The 20668-nt window shown below is 34.6% G+C and overlaps 4 protein-coding genes across 10 annotated transcripts; 1 reads left to right on the forward strand and 3 right to left on the reverse strand.

Moving 5' to 3' along the window:
• LOC105175568 lies at nucleotides 278–5024 on the reverse strand. Of its 6 annotated transcripts, none has more exons than XM_020698307.1 (7): nucleotides 4883–5024; nucleotides 4512–4718; nucleotides 4214–4315; nucleotides 2790–3025; nucleotides 2575–2699; nucleotides 1970–2004; nucleotides 278–639 (listed from the first exon to the last, which is right to left on the reverse strand). In XM_020698307.1, exons 1-6 carry the CDS (start codon nucleotides 4892–4894, stop codon nucleotides 1985–1987), a joined length of 702 nt encoding a protein of 233 aa, XP_020553966.1. In that variant the 5' UTR covers nucleotides 4895–5024; the 3' UTR covers nucleotides 278–639; nucleotides 1970–1984. The 6 variants fall into 6 exon arrangements, with proteins under 6 accessions (XP_020553966.1, XP_011096349.1, XP_011096352.1 ...); XM_011098047.2 differs by having other exon boundaries at nucleotides 278–869; XM_011098048.2 differs by lacking the exon at nucleotides 278–639 and adding an exon at nucleotides 1017–1343.
• On the reverse strand, nucleotides 7079–8310 carry LOC105175569 (protein E6). Its single transcript, XM_011098052.2, has one exon. The coding sequence runs from the start codon at nucleotides 8245–8247 to the stop codon at nucleotides 7339–7341; it is 909 nt and encodes a 302-aa protein (XP_011096354.1). The 5' UTR covers nucleotides 8248–8310; the 3' UTR covers nucleotides 7079–7338.
• On the reverse strand, nucleotides 10771–11596 carry LOC105175570. The gene has a single exon (XM_011098053.2). It carries the CDS (start codon nucleotides 11499–11501, stop codon nucleotides 11049–11051), a length of 453 nt encoding a protein of 150 aa, XP_011096355.1. The 5' UTR covers nucleotides 11502–11596; the 3' UTR covers nucleotides 10771–11048.
• LOC105175571 (dnaJ homolog subfamily B member 13-like) lies at nucleotides 17449–20312 on the forward strand. 2 transcript variants are annotated; one of them, XM_020698306.1, is made up of 3 exons: nucleotides 17449–17901; nucleotides 18446–18870; nucleotides 19618–19801. In XM_020698306.1, exons 1-3 carry the CDS (start codon nucleotides 17737–17739, stop codon nucleotides 19640–19642), a joined length of 615 nt encoding a protein of 204 aa, XP_020553965.1. In that variant the 5' UTR covers nucleotides 17449–17736; the 3' UTR covers nucleotides 19643–19801. The 2 variants fall into 2 exon arrangements, with proteins under 2 accessions (XP_020553965.1, XP_011096356.1); XM_011098054.2 differs by having other exon boundaries at nucleotides 17454–17901; nucleotides 19614–20312.

Here is a 20668-nt window from a genome sequence, read left to right on the forward strand (position 1 = left end):
TGAATAAGGGGGTGTGCACGCGGGAAAACAAAAGTAGAGGTGGTCTGATCTAGAAACATATCCAGGCTGCTACTTTTTCTAGACAGATGCTACAGGAATTCGCCACATTACAACACCGCAGAGGTGGTGTTCTACTTCTAAGATGACTACCATTTTTTGCTATCCGTTTTTCTCTTTTCAATCTGAAAGACAGTAACCAAAATTTTAAAAATATTTGCCCATTTCCAACACCCATGATATTTAAAAAGAAAAAGGGAAAAATACCATGAATTCCAAATAAAACGGCAAGTATGTGTCTCATGCATTAACCCCCCATCACACATTTAAAATCATCTTTTCCAAACAACACTTCAGATGTAGTGGCTGCTTAAAATAGGTACTAGAAGAAACGAACTGCAACAAGTTCCAGCACCATAATGTGCTGTATATTCCTGAATCCTGCTAGCAAATTTCAAAGGAGATATTTTAGTCATTGGGTGACTAAGCCTACTTTAAGTGTTAACAAACAACATTTCGACATTTGAACTCCAATATCCATAAAACAGAGAACTGTCTCCGGCAGAGTATTATATGCGCACTGGCATCCATGGAACAATCACGAAATGCACCGCATCTCAACACATTCTAACAATCATCCATCTACAATACAGGGAAAAAAGAAAATTTCTTATGGGAGGTCGTAGAGGCGAATAACCCATTTTTGGTACATGCAAGCAGTATTCAAGCAAAAAGCGGAGCAATATTTTATGATTCCGAAGTTCCCAGTTCATATCTAAGTCTTAGAGACAATACAACTTCAGCATAAAAAGTAAGAGACAGTTTGGAATATCTTCAATCCAAAAGTGAGCCAATGAGCAGTTATCACAACCCTAGACAGAAAAAAGTCCAAGTCAAAAGGTCATGAAGAAAAAGCCGGTTATAAATGCAAATTCATTGTAATCTCTATGCTGTTTGGCCACCATATACCAAAAAGTCTCAACAGGAAACACAAACAAATTGCATGTTTACACACATTATAAGAAAGGATTCACTAATTATTGCGAAATTAATTGTGCAGTTTCATTAACCTGGTGTAACATTTGCCATAGCTTTGCAAGGAGTTCAAACATGCCACAGCTGTGAACGTTTTACAAATATGAACAAATTCTTCTCTGCTACAGATCAACTAGCCTTGCTCATCTTAGCATTGATAGTCTAATTGAAAGCAAAAGAAAATCAAAAGAAATTGGAACTTTCTCGTGTCGAGCTCATTCATGACTCTATTTTATCAGGCATTCTCCTAAGCACATGTAAGTAAAACTTCGCTGGAACCATCCAACAGTCTCATACATCATCGTTGCAATCTGATGAATACCACGTATTAGTATGATCTATATAGGAATGACTATAGTTAAAACAAACAGGAAATTATTTTTCTATGATAGATTGAATTTCTCAGTTATGAGGCAGTCATCTTATGACTTAGTCAATAATTCCACAAGATATGTCTGATCATCTTACTTTTATTAAAGCTATAGATAAAGCCTATTGGAAGAAACCACCATTAAGCACTACCCAAAACGACTTATTACCAGCTACTTTCAACATTTTCTGGGATATCCCATAAATTTAAACCTAAGTATCTTCTTTTGATTCAATCATGAAAATGGCTTCGAAATAATTGCTCAACTTGATACACAATTTCAGAACTCAAAGCAGCAATGAAATTTGTCACTCATTTCAACAAGGTATTATCAGGTGATTCAGGGAAAAAGAGAAAAAAATCACTCATTTGCTACATCGAGGTCACAGTTCTAGTTCATGTATACAGGAGCCCTGCTTGTAAAGTTAAGATTTTTTATACGTTTGTGACTGGAAACCCTATTGTGTATGGAGCCTTGTGCACTCAATAGGGGCTTCTAATTCGACAAACCTTAAGAACTAACATGCTCTGTTATCTTAATTAGATAAAGATATAAAACCACTTCACCTCTTCTCACGACCTTCATCTAGTCCTTTCTTGCCCTACAAGATGAAAAAGAATACACCTCTTTTATTTTGTGGTGCTGTACCTCAAAGGAAAAGAAATGCACATATAGCAAAATAAGAGTTTCTGTGCGGAGAATAAATGTCAAAGATTTTTACACATGTTTAATATCTTAAAAAGACCTATTAGCAGGACACTGTTAATAGTTACTTACGAATCTTATTCCAAATCCTTATTCCTATTTAGCAACTAAACCTATCTTCTGCATGCAAAGTAAGAGCAAAAATTTAAGCAGAGTAATCGCTTGAAAGAAAATATATGCAAAAAGCTAACAATTTAAAGTGGTTATTTTATAAAACATCCACAAATCAAACCAATCTTACAATTCCTAATTGGCAAACTAGGCTTCCTGAATAAAATGTAACAAATTACACAATTATCCATGCCGAATACGCGGACACAGAGAGGAGAAGAATAGATAGGCGTGCATATAAACAATGCGATAGACATCGTAACTTGAGGTATACAGTAGCATATTACTAAAAGTCTATTCAAATTCAAACAGGAACCACTTGCCAACTGTGTCTGTTGAAGAAAACGTAAATTACCTTCAAGAGTCCAAGCGTGGCTGCGAGGAGCAACAGAGAGCATGGAAGTGAGCACCGCCGAGGCAGTTGCAGTGTGGTACGGCAACATCGAGACCACACTAACACTGCTCATCTCCACAGGTGACCTGGTGCAAGCGCATCAAGCATCCAATTATCGTACTAGAACTCCACAGGCATCAATTAAACGGAGACTTAATTTGAATCGAAAAGATTACCTGAAAATGCGAGCGGAGAGCGGCTTTTGCGATGAGATGCGAAATGGAGAAGGAGAAGCCCTAGGCTTGAGAACGGCGGAGAGTCTGGGGGTGGCGCCTCGGCTGGCTGAGCGGAGGACTGACCTGGCGGCGAAGGAGGCCATGGCGGATGCAGAGATGTGTAGCGTAATACAGTTGTTCGATTGACTGAGGTAGGGCTTTATTGGGGTTTTAGCTGTAGCCCGAATTACTGCGTCCTTTTTCAGAAAAATTCTTTGTTAATAATACTTTCAATAAACTAATAATTAGTAAAATTAAACTTTCTAATTTTTCCCAAAGATTATTTTCCTTGTTGTGTAAGAAAAGCAACAAAATCCTTTTGAAATTAAATAAAAAACAAGCAAATTCAAGAAACCCCAAAAGTGCTGTTAATTTTGGAGGGTGTTAGCTATGCTTTTTAAACGATAGGTTCAATTAAATTAAGAGATAATTACATTTAAAAGTTACAATTTTATATAGAAATTTAATAAAATAATTTTACTATTAGATTGGTCATGCATTAATTTTTTACGGAACACTTCTATATCTTGACTTTTTTCTTTTATATACTTATGATTATTACATGTCGACGTTTCAAACTTTTATATTCTAATTACTTATTTGATTTTTCTAAAATTAAGTATTTAAGCACTTTTTAGAAAAATATATAAGTTTCTATAGACGCCTTCTTAGTGTCAAGTAAAATTTTCTAGATAAATATAAAATGTTAATTATGTATTTGAAATCTAAATCTTAGGACTCATAAGCACATACTCCACGTGTAATTGTTTAGTATATTTATATTATTTTTTAAAGTCTTCTAAATGGTATGCTTGATATGCAATAGATCGAATAATTAGATAATTGTTGATATATTATGTAGAAAATAAGATGTGTGTAATAATAATCTATATAGTTAATGCACAATCAAAATGAAGAATACGAACAATTATTCATAGATTCAATATATACAACACCGTGAGTGTAGTATGAATTTAATTTATAACAATTTTATGTATGGCTGAATTTACCACATCGATACATATCTAACATTAAGGAGAACAAAAGGATAATGCAATAAAATATTTAAATGTCAGGTTGGATTAAAGCCATGTTCCATACATCATTGTAATATTAGTAAAGTAGATTTTAGTAATATTTATTACTCTTACCAGAACTGGAGGAAAAAAATAACGTCTACATTATGTCTTATTGCACAAAATTACAAAGTCTAAAGACAATGAAATGGGGAAAAAAGATATATAGTATTAATGTGTTGAGGTGGGTCGGGTTCGTGCCATCCTCGCAATCACATGGTGCAACAGGGGAACACACAGTCCCTGAGAATTATGCGTGTAGGAATTGGGATTGGGGACCGTGGAATGATGAGACCTTCCATTACGTACATTCTGGTCCTGTTCACAGTACAACCTTCCTTTATTGCTCGTTCTTAGTCCAATTAGGCGTCCTAGCGATACACTTTGGTCCGGGAAAAAAGATGCTGTGGACTGCAACACCACATATATATCACCAGAAGCAATGAATTCAAAACAACGTTGTTTGTCAGAAATCACTAACTGGACATGTCACCTAATTAATTTCATCTTCATTCGCCTTCAAAAATTGGTTAGGCCTTTTAAGTTTTTACAGTAAAGAAAAGATTTTACTAGGAAACTCAACACAGAGTGTGGAATTTAGTGGTACCTCAGTGTCAAGATTGGAGGAGGAGAATGATGAGAAACTTGAGCAACGGTGGAGCTGAGAGGTGTGGTTACGTGGTCGTGGTTGTGGTGGTGCAGCCTGGTGGGAGGTGTCTATCACCACTCTGATTCCGGAGTCGCTGTTTCCAATTAAACCAAGCGGCCATCCATGCGCTATCTCATTGCCAAGGCGTTCCATATTACTACTTAACTACTCAAGCAACAAGAGCAAACAGTTCAGCATTCGGCATCAGAATCTATCAACCTGATTGGAAATAAAGATACAAGCATCCAGAATTGGGAATGAAATTCAAGATAGTGTATACAGTAATAATAAGCAACATTAGGATAACCGATGAAGGAAGAGATAAGTACCTCCATGACCATGGCATTGCAGAAGGGCCTAGCTCTAAGGAGAGGGCATCAACCCGGGTGGATGATGATGATCATAGAAAATGAGTAGTAAAGAAAGACTTGGGTAGGTCTAGATTCGTCGTTCTTGTAGGCCCCACGGAGGAGGCGAGGCCTTGTCGGCACCTTGAGTTTTCTTAAGTTAAATGCTGATCAACATCCAAGTGAAATTGAAGGAGGAGTTGAAGATGTTGGTGAAATACTAGTTTCCAGGTGTGATTGCCTTCTTTACAAGGTATAGCAGTCGGCTGAGGGGTCTGCTCACTAACTATTCTTGCAACTACATAACATGACTGGAAATGGTCCCTTTGAAAGATCCGTTCAACACCCGCTTATAATTGATTGGTGATTAATGTCATGTTAAATGAAGCATATTGTTGGTTCGTTATTAGCAGGGATGAATTTCAGTTATGTGGGTTTTAAAAAGAGAGCAACCAGTTTCTCTCATCAGTAGGGAGTGAGCTGAAAGGTGATAGGCCGGTGACGGGTGATCTATTGGGTCTGGCAGTTTAGTCAAATTTCAACTGCAAAAATTCATTCATACTCAACTCATTTAAGTTCGTTGGTTAGTTCGTTGTACTGCCTTGTCTAAATATTCTTGAATTCTTCTATCCACTCTATCATTATTCCCGCCTCATTGTGCTGCCGAAATAAAAAAATAAAATAATCCAGCATGTTATGGGAATATATTTAATTAATTTAGATGCCATGTATATATATTTTTAACTCTTTCTTTATGACATTCTCAATTTTGACATTTCTTCGGTCACAATTTTTGGGCTCTATATGTATATGCTTATAAGCCCATTTTATTGGAGTCCAAAGTCTAAACAGTAAACGGACCCACTAAGTCATTGGCCAGTGCTCACGGCCCGCGTACCATACTAACCCTAATTCCTTGGTCGAAGCGTTTATCGTCGTCACTTGTAGAACACACCCCATTCCTTGTATAGAAAGATTTCCTCTTCCATTTTTTTTTTTAAAATAAGAGAAATCAAGTTTATGTTCTTCCGACAATGTAAAGATATTCCAACAAAAAGAGAGTCTGTCATCAGCTTTGCATTTTTTAAGGCTGTACATTTGAAAGCTAGTGTTTGTGTAGATACTTGGCAGAGGATAGAAGGGTAAATTAACAGCCGAGTCAGGCATGAAATCTACTGAGCAAAAATGATTATGCAAGGTGGGGGCAAATCAACAAGGAGATGGCAATTGGCAGGTATGATTAGTAAGTGCACCGTCAACTTCACCCCACCTGCCCTTGCACGCTTTCACCATTTTACCCCCAACATCATAAGTGACTTAAATTCTCTGTGTTTCCCATTTTAGCCTTGCGATCTTGTGCATCCTTGTACTACAGTACCCTTGAAGTTTAAATTTGAGCAAAATCTAAAGGTAAAGAAAAAAGATTGGTCTTCCCCGCCATCTGCGGAAGAACCCGACCCGCAACCGCATCTTTACTTAATGTTTCTTACTTTTTTAAGGTCACCAGAAACAAAAAAATAAAAAATAAAGTTGTAAGTTTTGGCATTTGGGACATGTTCGGATTTGTATCATTAAATTGGGTCACAAGTGCCCACTCCACTGCTGCCGTGCTAGAACTAGATTGAAAGTGACAAGTATTTACTACACTCTCCTCACTTGCTTAACTAATTAATTTCTATGTCAAAATAGTTTATCTACTTCTCTCCATTTTTCAAGAACATCATAAATACTACTCATGATTTTAAAATCTATGACATCAAGATTTTAGTATATAATAATTAAATATTTCAAATTTGTACGGTAACTAAGGTCATTGAAATGCGCATAGAGGATTAATAACTACTCAACTTTTGCAACAAAAGAGAAAAGGTAAAAATCCCTTGGCCCGTGATTAATGCAATACTCAATTAAATTAACAACCAAATCATTACACTTTTCTGGCGGGTCAGTAAGCTTTAGAAAAGTAGTGCTTGGGATCATAATTAACAACACTTGTCCACATAATTATATATATATATAAGCATACACAAGTGCCTATACTTGTATAAAATGTGAATTGAATTGTTGGAATAATACATCATGATAATATCATATGTAATTTAATAATTGATAATTACAGACGACATGACCTAATATAATGGAATTTCTCAACATAGTGCTTGTAACTACACCCATTGATTAATTAATTAATATACAATTTATTCAACATTATAATTCATGATGACACATGGAGAGTACAAAATCAAGAAGCCCATATTTGATATTCTAGTCATGGAAGCCACATGAAGAAACCCAAAAAAAACGAAAAACAGTGCATAAATAAATCTGTAATTTCGTTTTGGTACTAAATAGCCATAATTTAGAGAAGCATGAAAAGTGAAAAGCATCGACGGAGACTCTGACTAGATTAATTAGCTCATCATCCATCTCACTCAAGCTCAAGGCATAGTGTAGTTTTCTTCATCTTGGAACTCTTCTTGGTTCTGATATCCTCCTCCAATGGAGTTTTCACTGCTCAACTCGTAGCCATTGTTTTCACTGTTTCCATAGTAATTCCTGTTGTTGTACGCATTTCTTGCTCCAACCCCTCTCAGGCTCTCATACGGGTGGTTTCTGCTGTATCTCCCAGTGTTAATATCATAATAGTACTTCCCATTTCCCACTGATCTAGTATCGCTCATTCCCTGCGGCTCGAAGCCGTTGTCGGAGTTTCTTTCACGCCTGTTCAAGGTGGCGTCGCCCCTGTACCTGGTGTCGCTCAGCCCTTGGGGTTGGGCCTGGCTATTGAAGCTGCTTCCGCCGTTGTAGTAGTAGTAATTGTTGTTGTCTCTGTTGTTTGTGGTGGCGGCGTAGCTTCTGTGCTCTGTTTCCTCTTCTTCTTGCTGGCTGTTGTAATAGTTCTGTCGGGCATTGTGATAGTTCACGTTGTCGCTGTTAGGATTTGTGGTGTAAGTTTTTTCTTGCGCAAATGTGTTGCTGTCGCTTACTTCTTCTGGCTCAGTGACATATGCCACAGTGTTGTAGTTCTTGGGCAGGTATTTGTGGACTGGTTGTTTGGTTTCAGTGTCGTATAGTGAGGTGCTGGCTGGTTCGCCGGTGGTGGTGGATGGAGGGAGTAGGCCGGTGTCGTGGCCGTAAAGGCCGTAACTATTTCCATTGTCGGGGAGGAAGTTGGGTTGTTCTTGTTGATTATTTGGAGCTTCTTTAACATCGTTTGGGACAGCATTTTTGTTGCCAGTACTGGGGACTTTGTTGAAGATTTGGCGAGTATCTGCATGAGTATGCAATGGAGATAAGAGGGTTATAAGGAGGAGGAAGAGGGAAAATTGCTTGGCTGAGGAAGCCATTGCAGAGAGGGAGAGGTTGTGTTGGTGGAAGTATAGTGAGGAATGGGATAGCGTTGTGGTTTCTAACCTTTTATAGAGGGTTTTGTGAGTGAGAGTGGGAGTGGGTTTTATGTGCAAAATTTCAACTTATTTGGTGTAAATGAAGAGTGGTCCCACTTTAATTAATGTAATCAGTATGGCTTAAAATATAATTATGTGGTTGATTTAATTTAAAGAGTATGATCATAAAGAATAATGTGAAAGAGGATGTTCGAGTATAACACAAGCATACTCCCAAAAAGCATTAAAGGGAAAAGTAGACGTGTTTTATCATAAGTATAGGAGCCTTCTTAATCAAGCACTATACTACATAACTCTTGAAATTTACTTAAACTACTGCACCTCATCAATATAAAAACTCACAATTAAAATGTGTAAAAAACTGATGAAATCTATAAGACATTTGGATGTCTAATCCAATTTTTTGAAAGTTGGAAACAGTGATGTGCAATAAATCAAAGTCACACCTTTCATTGGAGTTGAACAATATATATGAGGATAAATAAAGAAAGAAAAAAGAAACCCAAGGAAGAAAATATAGATAGGGCAGAGCGGTTAATTATGCGTGGATTGTGGGTGGGTGGGACATGAAAAATAATAGAGTGGAGGAAGCATGAAGCATGCATGTGCCCCTTCAAAGATTATTGTTTCAAGGGAGGACCCTCACACGCTCATTCACAATATACATGCCTATCAACGAAACTAGGGTTCATGTTGTCCCCACCCTCATCTTCTTTAATTATTAGGTCAAAACTAAAAGTGAATGCTAGAAATTAGCTAGGGGTGATAATCACCCCAACTATATTCCCAAAATCTAATTTTTATTTTTTATTTTTAACAAAAAATAATGAATCATATCTTATAATTTTGACATTTTGAGTACCGCATTAGTCAATAATCTATAAATATGATAAAAAAAAAAAGGGTATATGATTGAGGCGAAACCATCTAAACAATATTTTTGATCCAAAAAGAAAAGAATCTATGAAACTTAAATTCCATGTCTTAATGAGAAATGTTGTTTATGTAGTAAAGGAAAAAGAGGGTGTTTTGCTTTTGGAAGGCGACTAAAATTGAAAGGAGCCCCTTCCCCTTCCATCAGCCCAATTAGGTGGTTGAAACCATACAATACATTATGATGCACATTTACATACCATTATCCCTTCTCCTTTCCTCAACTTACTATGTACCTTCTTATCCGGTAATATGTCTGCATCCAATATCCACTTCTTTTCCCATCATCAATATATAAAAAATTTTGGCATTCATTTGATTGCAACTTCAGCATTAAGGGAACCTAATTTATGGTGTATCCCTATATATAGGTATATCCTATCAACCTTTTTCCCTTTCTTTCCAATCCCAAATGAAATTTTTCTTGTTTCTTTTCTTTTCTTTTTTTTTTTTTTAAAATATTTTCGCGCTGCTTTCATTCTCACATTCATTCATCTAGAATTGCAACTTGATTAAGATGACTTATGTGCTATATTAGATGATCCATTTTACCGTGAAGCACGTAGTTAAAAGATCCTAAATTATATTTGGATTTGAGATGATGATTTGGAAAAATAATTTTTGATGATTTTATATTAGTGAAATTTAAAATCCATCAATATTCAATAAAACTTAATACAAATTTAAAATTAAAATATTAAAAATATTTTAAACTTAGAATTATTCAAAGAAATCATTATTAAAAATTTCAAACTTCAAATCCTATCATCCAAATACAACATTTGATAAATTTATGGTTAAAAAATGCCAAGTTAAGTTAGTTTGGGCTTAGGAAAGAAGGGAGAAACTTGGTTGGTTAATCAAATCATTAAATCAGTGTCTGTTAGCTTTGCGTTTGACGGTTCAACCTTCGCTTTGTCAACACCTTTACTTTTGTTTATTCCTTGGGCTAAGTGAAATTGCTGCGCGATTAGCGGAGTATAATATTTCCATGGAAATTGCACATCCGGCCCAATGATTTTGCTTCTTTCCTTTCTCACCCCTTTCTGAGTTTCAAAGAGGTATTAGGTTGGAATTTATTTATTTCAATATTTTTTTTCCCTTAAACCACATCATTGTTTTCTAACATTTTATTATATTAAATATTCAACTCAAAATTAATATTTGTATTTGGTTAGGAGAGTTGCACTTGCATTGAGTAACCATAGTAGTCCCCACTCTCCAAGTTGTGAGAGCATGTGCAATGTGCATTGCTTTTCTGTTTTCAACTAGACCACATGAGAACAGGTCTACAGAAAATTTTTGTTCAAATTAGATCTTTTCCAATTAAATCAATCACATACTAAAACAAAACACTTATCCCAATTATTTTTATTAAATTATATATTAATTTCACGATAAATATAAGTGGATTTTAATATGATCAAATTTAAATTGGAACAAAAATTTAACCTGCCCCACATCCACATACACCTTCCACTTCTTTCTAAGCTCTTTCCTTTTCCGACCTCTTGAAACCATGCACAGATCTTGAAAACTTCCACAAGAAAAAAGCAGGCCGTTGCATAATCTTTTTTGGTGACCACTCGCCCTGTTTTTTCCAGAAAAATCAGTCTTTCCCACAATCAGAAAGAACTGAAATTCATTCACTGCAGATAAACGATGGCATTGCACAATACAACTCAAGAAATTAAGCCCATCCAAAGAAAAGTTGAAGACGCAACCCTAATCTCCCAACATCAACTAAGATAAATACACATACATCTAATCCAATTCGCCGTTTGAATAGTAGCACCGATGTCAAGAATTCAGGTGTCGTCCAGTTGAATCGGATCCCAAAACAAGAGGGAAAACAACAAGAGATTAGGGAGAATAATGGGAATCAAGGGATGGACGTCGCTGCCCAGCCTCTTCCTTCTCAGTCTTCTCCGCGTGTATTTTCTCTTTTCCTCTTCGGTCCACTGGGCTTCCTCCACTCCCTGGGCCAAGACCAGCGGCGGAGGCAATAGGTAGGGGCATTTGGACCGCCAAGACGTTTCCGGAAGCCCAAATCTTGAAGCCCTTCTAAGAAACCGGGAGAAGACCCATCTCATGGCGGCGGAGGATTGGCGGCAGAGAAGTGGCGGGTAGTCCCAGTTGATGTAGCAGGGGATTTGGGTGGCTATGAATAGCTGGGAGTGGAGCGGCGGTGTGGTTGTTGGGTTGGTTAGGATGTGGGTCACTGCATTTAGTTTTTGCTCCCAACTCGTCGTGTTTTCCATCTACCAATTTGGGGCTTCCGCTTTGTGAGAAACCAGCAAATCCGTGGGATAAGATTGAGACGGTCGGAACGATGAAAATCTCTGATATGTAACATTTCTATTATTATTATTATTATTATTTAAATTGAATTATAATTATTTTCTTTAATAATAATAATAATAAATCCATATGACTTATTACAGATCCCATCAAAATGAAAAATAAATTAACATAATTTCTTATAATGAAGCGACAAATTTATTATATGTATTTAAATTAAAATTGATTTCTAAAGCTGATGGTAGTTAATTTGATGAGCAAAATTGAAATTATAATTAGGGATTTAAAAGTATTGATTTAAAAAATGTAACCTAATAATTCATTTTGAAATTTTATCACTAAAAAAAGAATATAATGTTAGTAATGAAATATCAATATGAAATGTTAACATTGTCCTTAAAAATATATATAATCTGTCAATAATTTCAATTTTGTTGTAATATAATTATTAATGATAAAAATAATGCATAAAATTATCATTTAAACAATTAGTGATATGTATTGTCATCAATATATAATTCTTACCTTACTATGCTCATAATATTTTTAAAATGTTATTAGTCAAATAAAAAGTTTTTCATTTCACCCTAAAGAAATCAGAGCAAAAATTTCAGTTTTTTACCTTAAAATTATGGCCAAAATTACGCAGTAGGATTGTGGAGAAGGTACTAATATTAGATTTTTATTTTTATTTAGTTCAGTGTTATATGATTATGCATAATGAGATTGGGTGGAATGACGCATAGTGATAATTCAATCCATTATTTATTATATGATGTTTGATTCGACTATTGTATATATAATATCTTATGTGATAATATAATACTGTGTTCGATTAAAAAGATTACAAAGTATAATTAAATATAAAAAGACTATTTTGAGAATATTATTTTTTAAGTTATTTTTATTTTAATATGGGTAGCTTGTGAGTAGTTATAAAAAATTAAAAAAAGACTCTAAATATATATTGATATACAATTTTTAAAATAATAAATCTTGTGCAATTTTTTTTTTTCCACATTCATATGAAACAAAAGTTCAATCTTTTTACACCAACTTTTATGATTGTTCATGTTCACATAGCAAAGACTATTATTAGACCATTTATTGTTGTAAAAATATATACTAATAGTAACAAATGTAATTTTACTTACTATATATATATATGATTTAATTGATTCAATCACTTCATATATACATATATAAGCACAAACTATATAATAAGTGTATTTATGGGTAGACTTTTCAATCAATGTTATATGTATTATTAAATATTTGACTAAAAGTAATGCACTTTTTACAAATGGGACTTGATGAAGAAATTTTTTACTTAAATTAAATTTGATTGAATTAAATCAATTATAAAATAAATGTGATGATAGAATTTGGAAGCACATGTGTAGTAGTATATAAGTAGGAGGTGAGCATGCAAATTGGGTAGATGAACATGACTCCCATATATCTTGTATGCTACATCGTCTACACCATTTTCACTTCCACCATATTATCAATCCCCCTTGCCCTCCGTTGCCTCATCCGTCGCATCTCGCCTCTGCGTGCCACTAAGCAGATACAAAATATCGTTGCACTCTATGAGGGCACTGTCCGGCATGAGCGCCGCCACCCTGTCCACCACTCCTTCCGGTTCCGGGCCCGCTATGCTCTAATCGACCTTGATCGTCCACCCTATTCACCTCCCAACTTCCTATCGGCCGAAGATGCTCGAAGTGCCGCCAAGACAAATGGACCTGTGTAATTAATGTTTCTTTTTATTTTATTCTCCCAGAAATTACATAATTAACATATGTATATATATATATATATATATATATGGTGCAACCAGACAAAATTAATTAACTAGCAGGACGTAATCAGAGTTTGTCACAATCAAATATATATATAGCTGCTTAATTATATTTATTTGCATAGATTGAGTTTTCTTCTGCGAATACCTCCAAGTGTGGGGTACGAGAGAAGTCCAGTGAACTTGTACTACTGCTACGACATGGAAGGCTCTAGCAAGACTCTGAAGAAATGCATTGTTGAGGTGATCATCCTCATTCATTCATTACCAACTGCATGCTACTGCTCTCCTTTGCATATATGCTTGTTGTGTTACAGAATTACCATATAGATGTGTTGCTTAATTTCAGGCCAGTAATACGCCATGGGGTGAAAGTGTAACATTTGTGTTTAACCCAACCTCAGATCTGGTTCCCAAATCTGAATATATAAGCCCTTTCATGGTAATCACTTGTGTTTCTAATTGACTTGTGGTCGTGGGTGGGTTCTTGATTCATTCCATTTGTTTTACAACTGATGAGTACGTATATATGTACGTACAAATACGATTAATTAGGATATGGATGGGAACTGGAGGCTGAAAGTGAGTGAACCTGGGGAGAAATTGTACGCACTGGTGTCAGTACAACATCCCAAGTTGGGAACGAACTTCACGGCATCATTGACAGCCAAGAGAGTCATCCCCTCCAACATACAGGATCATGATGCATTCTTCTGGTTGCTGCCCCATAAAGTTTCATTTGTCACTTATTGGAATGTAAGTATATTTATATATATATATATATATATGATGATGATGATGATGATAATATGTTTGTGTCTCTGTTTATATATATGTATATATATGACGGTGTGTGTGTGTGTGTAATTATATATTGTATAGGCTGTGGAGCTTTGGTGGAAAAATGTTCCTTTTCATGAGCATCCAAGAAAACAGAATCCAGCATATCGGGACGGGAAGAAAGGACGGGATGAATACGTACAATGTTGTCCTGGAAGAACAAGGATTGATCGTTGCTTCATATGGAAAAACACAAAATGGCCTTGGTCCTCTTGCTGCTAATTATACTTATATTGCTGCAATTTCAAATATAGTTCCAATATTATTCAAATAAAGACAGTCTCAATTAAAACTCACTTTTTTGTATTTTTCTTGGCTATATATATATATATATATATATATATATATGTATGCATTTATCGTTTTTAGAAAGCATAAAGAGTGTTGATTATGCTGGAAATCAACATATATTAAAGATGATGTTTTTCTTAATATAGAGAAGTTTTTTATTACTTAATTTCTGCCAAAAATTCAATTATTAAACCAAATATCTTACCAATAATAATGTAATATTTTTATTTGTTTAGAAAGAAGTAAAAATTTCACTCAACATCATCAATCAGAACCTAATTAACAATTTTTCATTATAAATATCAACACTAGAAGAAATATAACATTTAATTATAGTTAATTATCAAAATTAAAAATAAATAGTCATTAACTACAACTTTGCAACGATTTTTAACCATAATTTTTGTAAGTATGGTAAAAATATTTGCCATAATCTTACCTGCAGCAAATAATTTTCAGGTAGAAATAAGATAAGTTTTTAAATTGATTTTATTTAATAATAATTAATTACCATTATTTTTAATTTATAACCATTTAAAAAAATATAGTCAAAAGTAAATTTTTTTCTAGTGCAGATAGCACTTGGATCAAAATTCACAACAATAATAAGTTGAATTTAATATTCTATAACTCTTTTTTCCCTCCAACATTATTTATGTTCTTGCGAATTTTAATAAATTGTAGTAATTAGTTGAATTAATATCATCTCTTCCCCTATAGAGGTCCTGAATTATAAACATTAAAGTGTTCTCCCTACCCTTCACTATTATAGATACAAAATATATATATATATATATATATATAATAATGGGCAACCCTTTAATGTCATTGACTAAACAGCCCGAGCAAACCCGGCAAGTAATCTGGTCAAATGTTGTTTTGTGGTGAAATTTAGGGCAAAGTGATTAATTATGAACTGAGAAAATTGTTGCTTTTATATGACCTGTCGACATAAGATATTAATGCATTTCTTACCCAAGTTTATTATTAATTTATTAGGACGTTTTTACTTAGTTTTGGTCAGTTATTTTATCCAACCAATCCAATTAGTTATTTATCATGTACTAAAACAATAAAGAAATCCAGTGAATTTTTCTATTGCTATTATATGACATTAATGTTGGTATCGTACGTGGGAGAAAAAAAATAAAAGAACCGTTTTAACCTCAACTTGTTTCACTATGATAAACTTGAAATTACAATTCATTTAGTAGTAAATTATTTCAAAAAATTTTATGTATTTTTAAGTTAAGAAAGTTGGAGTTATTACATGACCCGGACCCAGCCTGCGTCAACTTATTTGTTTCTATACCATACCACCTTTGTCTTCCATTTGATCTTGGGAAAAACTCAATGAACTCTGTGGTATTATAAATGTTCAAAAAAATTTTCGAGAAAAATATAATATCAATTATACCCTTTGTGATATTAAAAAAAAAATTAAAAAATTCCATAAAGTCAGAAATTGTGGTACACGTGTGTTGACTGAGGTTATAGGTCTGGAAAGTGCATTTTTTGGGACAATTTTGCCCAATTCTCTAATTTAATCTATATATAATATTATATATATTACCTATATATAATTTATTAAATCTTAAAATAATCTATAAATATTTACTAGTAATAAAATATTATTTTATATGTAAATATATTATTATATTAATATTTTTAATATCATATTCTTTTAATTAAATAAATTAAAAATTAAATTTAAAAAAGAAATAGCAAAGCTGCCGCTGCAGAGGAAGAGCATGGCCCATGCGCCTCCTGACCTCTGGGCGACGATTGTAACCCAGAAACAGTGCCAAGAAGAAAGGAGATGACTGTCGCCATAGCAGAGGAGAGATTGGGGTTGGGGGAATTTTGATTATTATTTTTTTAAAAGATAATAATTTTATTTTTATAAATAATAATAATACATATAATTGTGTCCAACATGTCTTTAAATTCATTTTTTAAGCCACGTAGGACTAAAAACTCGCAACAAATATCTAATTGGAATTCCATGTCATTTTTCAATCAAAAACTAAAAACTAAATTTCATCAATTTTTGAAGCTTAATGGACTTATAAAATGAGCATGATTTTTTAATTAAATCAATATTGAGCATATTTAACGAATTGAAAAAATATTTTTTTCTATATACAATTTTAATTTTACATATTATAGATATATTTTCAAAGACCCAAGTTGATCAGGAGCGACATTTTAGTTATTGTCCCTAAAAAAATAGGTTCAAGTTGTCCAAAGACAATGTGAGTTTTTGTTCATAACATAATGATGATTTTTAATATTTAATTTTTCACAGGAATTTGTTGATATTTTTTCATATGATTATAGATAAACAAGTAATGCATGTTGCAGGAAAAATTGTTGCTTCAATTAGGTTTGATCGAATCAGATTAACAGTAAAATGTATGAGTCATATATTTTGAATTATATATTAATACATAATAAGTATATTACACTTATAATATAATTAATACAGAGATGTAGATGTGAGAAGCAGCTAGACAGAGAAAGGAAGAGTAGATGAAATACTCATCATCAAGCTGAGAAAGAATTCACCTCACCTCATACTAATATTTCTAGTGCTTAAAGGATTTCAATGTAAATATGACATCACCATTTTCTCACCTCATATATATATATATATATATATATATCACTCACTTTTATCATCATAATAGATTCAAATTATAAAATCATATTTATATATATATATATATATATATATCACTCACTTTTATCATCATAATAGATTCAAATTATAAAATCATATTTTCATAATTAATCATTTTTTGAACCAATTGATTTTATTAACAATATTAATTTATGCACCTTTAAAATTTATTTAATTTAGTATTTTGATTAATTATTTGGTTTGTTTTAATTTAATAAAAAATAAATTATATGGAAATGTCTAATATTTATTGTACCGGGAGTTAAATAATTAATTGTACCGGGAGATTGGAGCCTGAGCCCAACCGAAATCTGGAAAGTTCCACGTCTTTCTAGCATAACCCTCCTGTTAATTTCCAGACTCATCTCCCCTGTCCCTTTCCCGCACCCTCCACCACATCAATCTGCAGTATACATACATCATCACCACCTCCACATTATAATCAATTGACCGATCAAGAATCCCTTATAAACACACAGCTCTACATCGCGATTTTCCATTGGAATTCTATACCGAGTGCACGGAGTTTTGAGTGGAAGAACACACAGATTTGGAGAAGTAGAAGAAGAAAGAGGACATGGGTGTGGATTACTACAAGATATTGCAGGTGGACAAGAATGCAAAGGATGACGACTTGAAGAAAGCTTACAGGAAGCTAGCGATGAAGTGGCACCCTGATAAGAATCCCAACAACAAGAAGGAAGCTGAGGCCAAATTTAAACAGATTTCCGAAGCTTATGAGGTATGTGTTTCTGGGTTTCTATATCATTTGTTTTGTATGTTTGTTCGTGCGTGTGTTTTATCCGTGAGCTACTTGTGACATGGGAGTCGGAGTTGAGGGCGGATGTTATGTAGCTCTTTCTAAAAGATTGGTTTTTTGTTTACTTTCTGGGTTCCATTCGGATTTGAATGTTAATGTCTTGACATAAACACTGATAATTGTGTTGTATTGTGTGTTCGGATGAGCTTTTATCAGCATGGATTTCCGTAGATATGAAACCATTAAGGATTTTATGTTAGGAGACTATAATATAATGGAGAATTCCTTTATTTGTTCAATCCTGTAAATTGTCGGACTAATGCTCATACTGGCAACTCTTGGATTGCTATGATTTGTTCTATGTGGCGTAACATGTAAATTGGTTTATAAAGTCAGCTTGGGTTGGATATTCATTTACTTACTGAAGATGTTGTCAGCTTCTTTCATCTGATAAATTGTATTGTCATCTGACTACGACATGTGGGTACCAGGGAATGCCATATTCTAATTTCTGCTTATTCTGCAGGTTCTAAGTGATCCACAAAAGAGGGCTATCTATGATCAGTATGGTGAAGAAGGTCTGAAAGGTCAAGTGCCGCCACCTGATGCCAGTGGTCCTGGTGGTGCAACATTCTTCCAAACAGGAGACGGACCAAATGTGTTTAGGTTCAATCCTAGAAATGCTGATGACATCTTTGCAGAGTTCTTTGGCTTTTCTAGCCCATTTGGAGGAATGGGAGGTGGTAGCGGAATGAGGGGTGGTTCCAGGTTCACTGGGGGTTCCATGTTCGGGGATGATATCTTTAGTTCTTTCGGAGAAACCAGACCAATGAGTGCAGGTCCAAGAAAGGCGCCACCCATTGAGCAAAAGTTGCCTTGCAGTTTAGAGGAGCTATACAAGGGAGCAACAAAGAGGATGAAAATTTCTAGAGAGATATCCGATGCTAGTGGGTATGTTACTCTCTTCTATTACACATACCTGCTCATTATTTATCCGATAAATTCTAGTTTTTGCCTTCTTATCAACTTAGTTGCTTTTTAATGACTTTATGGGACTATCTCTGTGCATTGTGTTCCAAGTTATCTTTTTGTTTGCTTTGTCGGGCGTGTAAATTCAATACTTCTCTTGGGTCAGCGATATTTGCAAGATTGGTTTTTTAGCGTGTATGTTTATTGTTCCCTGCATTGTTCTTCATAATTCTCTGGACATGTATGTCAAACTAATGAAAGCGGATTGGGGTGCTAGAGATCTAGGGGTATGCTATGAACATCAATATTAGTGTCATCTGTAATTTCTTTCGGAAAAGGCGAGTTCTAATAAGAGGTTTATAATAACATTTGGAAGTGGGCTTGAGGGGAAGTTGGGACTGATTGATGAATTTTTTGTTGCATTAGGAAGTATCCAGACCTTGATCTTATTACTTGACTAATGATGACAAGTGCCTGTTACTGTTTGATCTCAAATGGTTAGTATACATCCTCTAAATATTTGCAGCACTGTTTACATCGACAGCAAACTCCTAAATACTGAGGAGACCTTTTTCCTTTTCTGCAATGAAACTTGGAAAACTAAAATACTGAATTCATCGGTAGGTTAGAACATTCCAGTAAATAAAAATGGTACTTCATGGTTCTGGTCAGAGTAGTTACAGTCTACCTTCATTGGTTTTCTAACATTTGGTCTCTTTGGGCAGGAAGACCTTACCAGTGGAAGAGATCCTGACCATCGACATTAAACCTGGCTGGAAGAAGGGGACAAAGATTACATTCCCAGAGAAAGGAAACGAGCAGCCGAATGTCATTCCTTCAGATTTAGTATTCATAATAGATGAGAAGCCGCACAGTGTGTTCACAAGGGATGGCAATGATCTTGTTGTTATACAGAAGATATCACTAGCAGAAGCATTAACAGGCTACACCATCCACCTCACAACACTTGATGGACGGAACTTGACTATCCCTGTCAACAATGTGATCCATCCCAACTACGAAGAAATAGTGCCCAGGGAAGGGATGCCAATTCCTAAAGAACCCACGAAGAGGGGTAATCTGAGGATCAAGTTCAACATAAAGTTCCCAACTAGGTTGACGGCTGAACAGAAATCTGGAATCAAGAAGCTACTTGCTCCATGAGTGTAAATACCCTGATTATAGTTGTCTCGAGTCTCCAGTTCCGGTCTTTCTAGGTGTGGGTGGGATTGTGTTCATTTTCATAATTTTATTTCTTCTCCTGGGGAACTGCAAAGCTTTTGCACCTTACGGGCACTGAATGTGTTTGTAGTTGGTAGAGAATAATACAACAAATCTTGACCACGAACTTGCTTGTAATCAGAATTATCTTACAATGCCACATATATTATACACTTAAAATTCTTGTGCAGTAAAAGCATATACATATTGAGCAAGTGTTCTTATTCTGGGGGAAGGTGTGAACTAAAAGTATATCTGATAGACTGAAGAGAATCATCCTGACATGTGTCCTAACATGCGATGGAGAGCGAGACGAGGAGTAATTATACTTGGTAAAATAGTGTGATCTACGAGAAATATACAAGGCTAGTCTAAAAAGGAGAGGAAAAAAGATTAATGATAAACTTGATAAATGTTCTTAGGAAGAACCTTACTAACAAGCGAAAGTATAAAATGAGGAAAAGAAAACACATACAACTGAGCAAGATGCTACGGAAAACTCAAACGCGGAGAGCAACCATGTTTGTTTATCGATGCAGCCCGATAATCTCACTTCTTC

The sequence above is a fragment of the Sesamum indicum genome, linkage group LG12 (genome assembly GCF_000512975.1).
Source record: "Sesamum indicum cultivar Zhongzhi No. 13 linkage group LG12, S_indicum_v1.0, whole genome shotgun sequence".
NCBI lineage: Eukaryota > Viridiplantae > Streptophyta > Magnoliopsida > Lamiales > Pedaliaceae > Sesamum > Sesamum indicum.

Coding starts and splice junctions, on each gene's coding strand:
- LOC105175570 (XM_011098053.2), bottom strand. CDS start 11,501: ATGGAAAACACGACGAGTTGGGAGCAAAAACTAAATGCAGTGACCCAC.
- LOC105175571 (XM_011098054.2), top strand. CDS start 17,737: ATGGGTGTGGATTACTACAAGATATTGCAGGTGGACAAGAATGCAAAG. Junction 17,902..18,445: donor AGATTTCCGAAGCTTATGAG/GTATGTGTTTCT, acceptor CTTATTCTGCAG/GTTCTAAGTGATCCACAAAA. Junction 18,871..19,613: donor GAGATATCCGATGCTAGTGG/GTATGTTACTCT, acceptor CTCTTTGGGCAG/GAAGACCTTACCAGTGGAAG.
- LOC105175569 (XM_011098052.2), bottom strand. CDS start 8,247: ATGGCTTCCTCAGCCAAGCAATTTTCCCTCTTCCTCCTCCTTATAACC.
- LOC105175568 (XM_020698307.1), bottom strand. Junction 3,026..4,213: donor ACTGTGAACAGGACCAGAAT/GTACGTAATGGA, acceptor TTTCTGAAAAAG/GACGCAGTAATTCGGGCTAC. Junction 2,700..2,789: donor CTCTCCGCTCGCATTTTCAG/GTAATCTTTTCG, acceptor CGCTTGCACCAG/GTCACCTGTGGAGATGAGCA.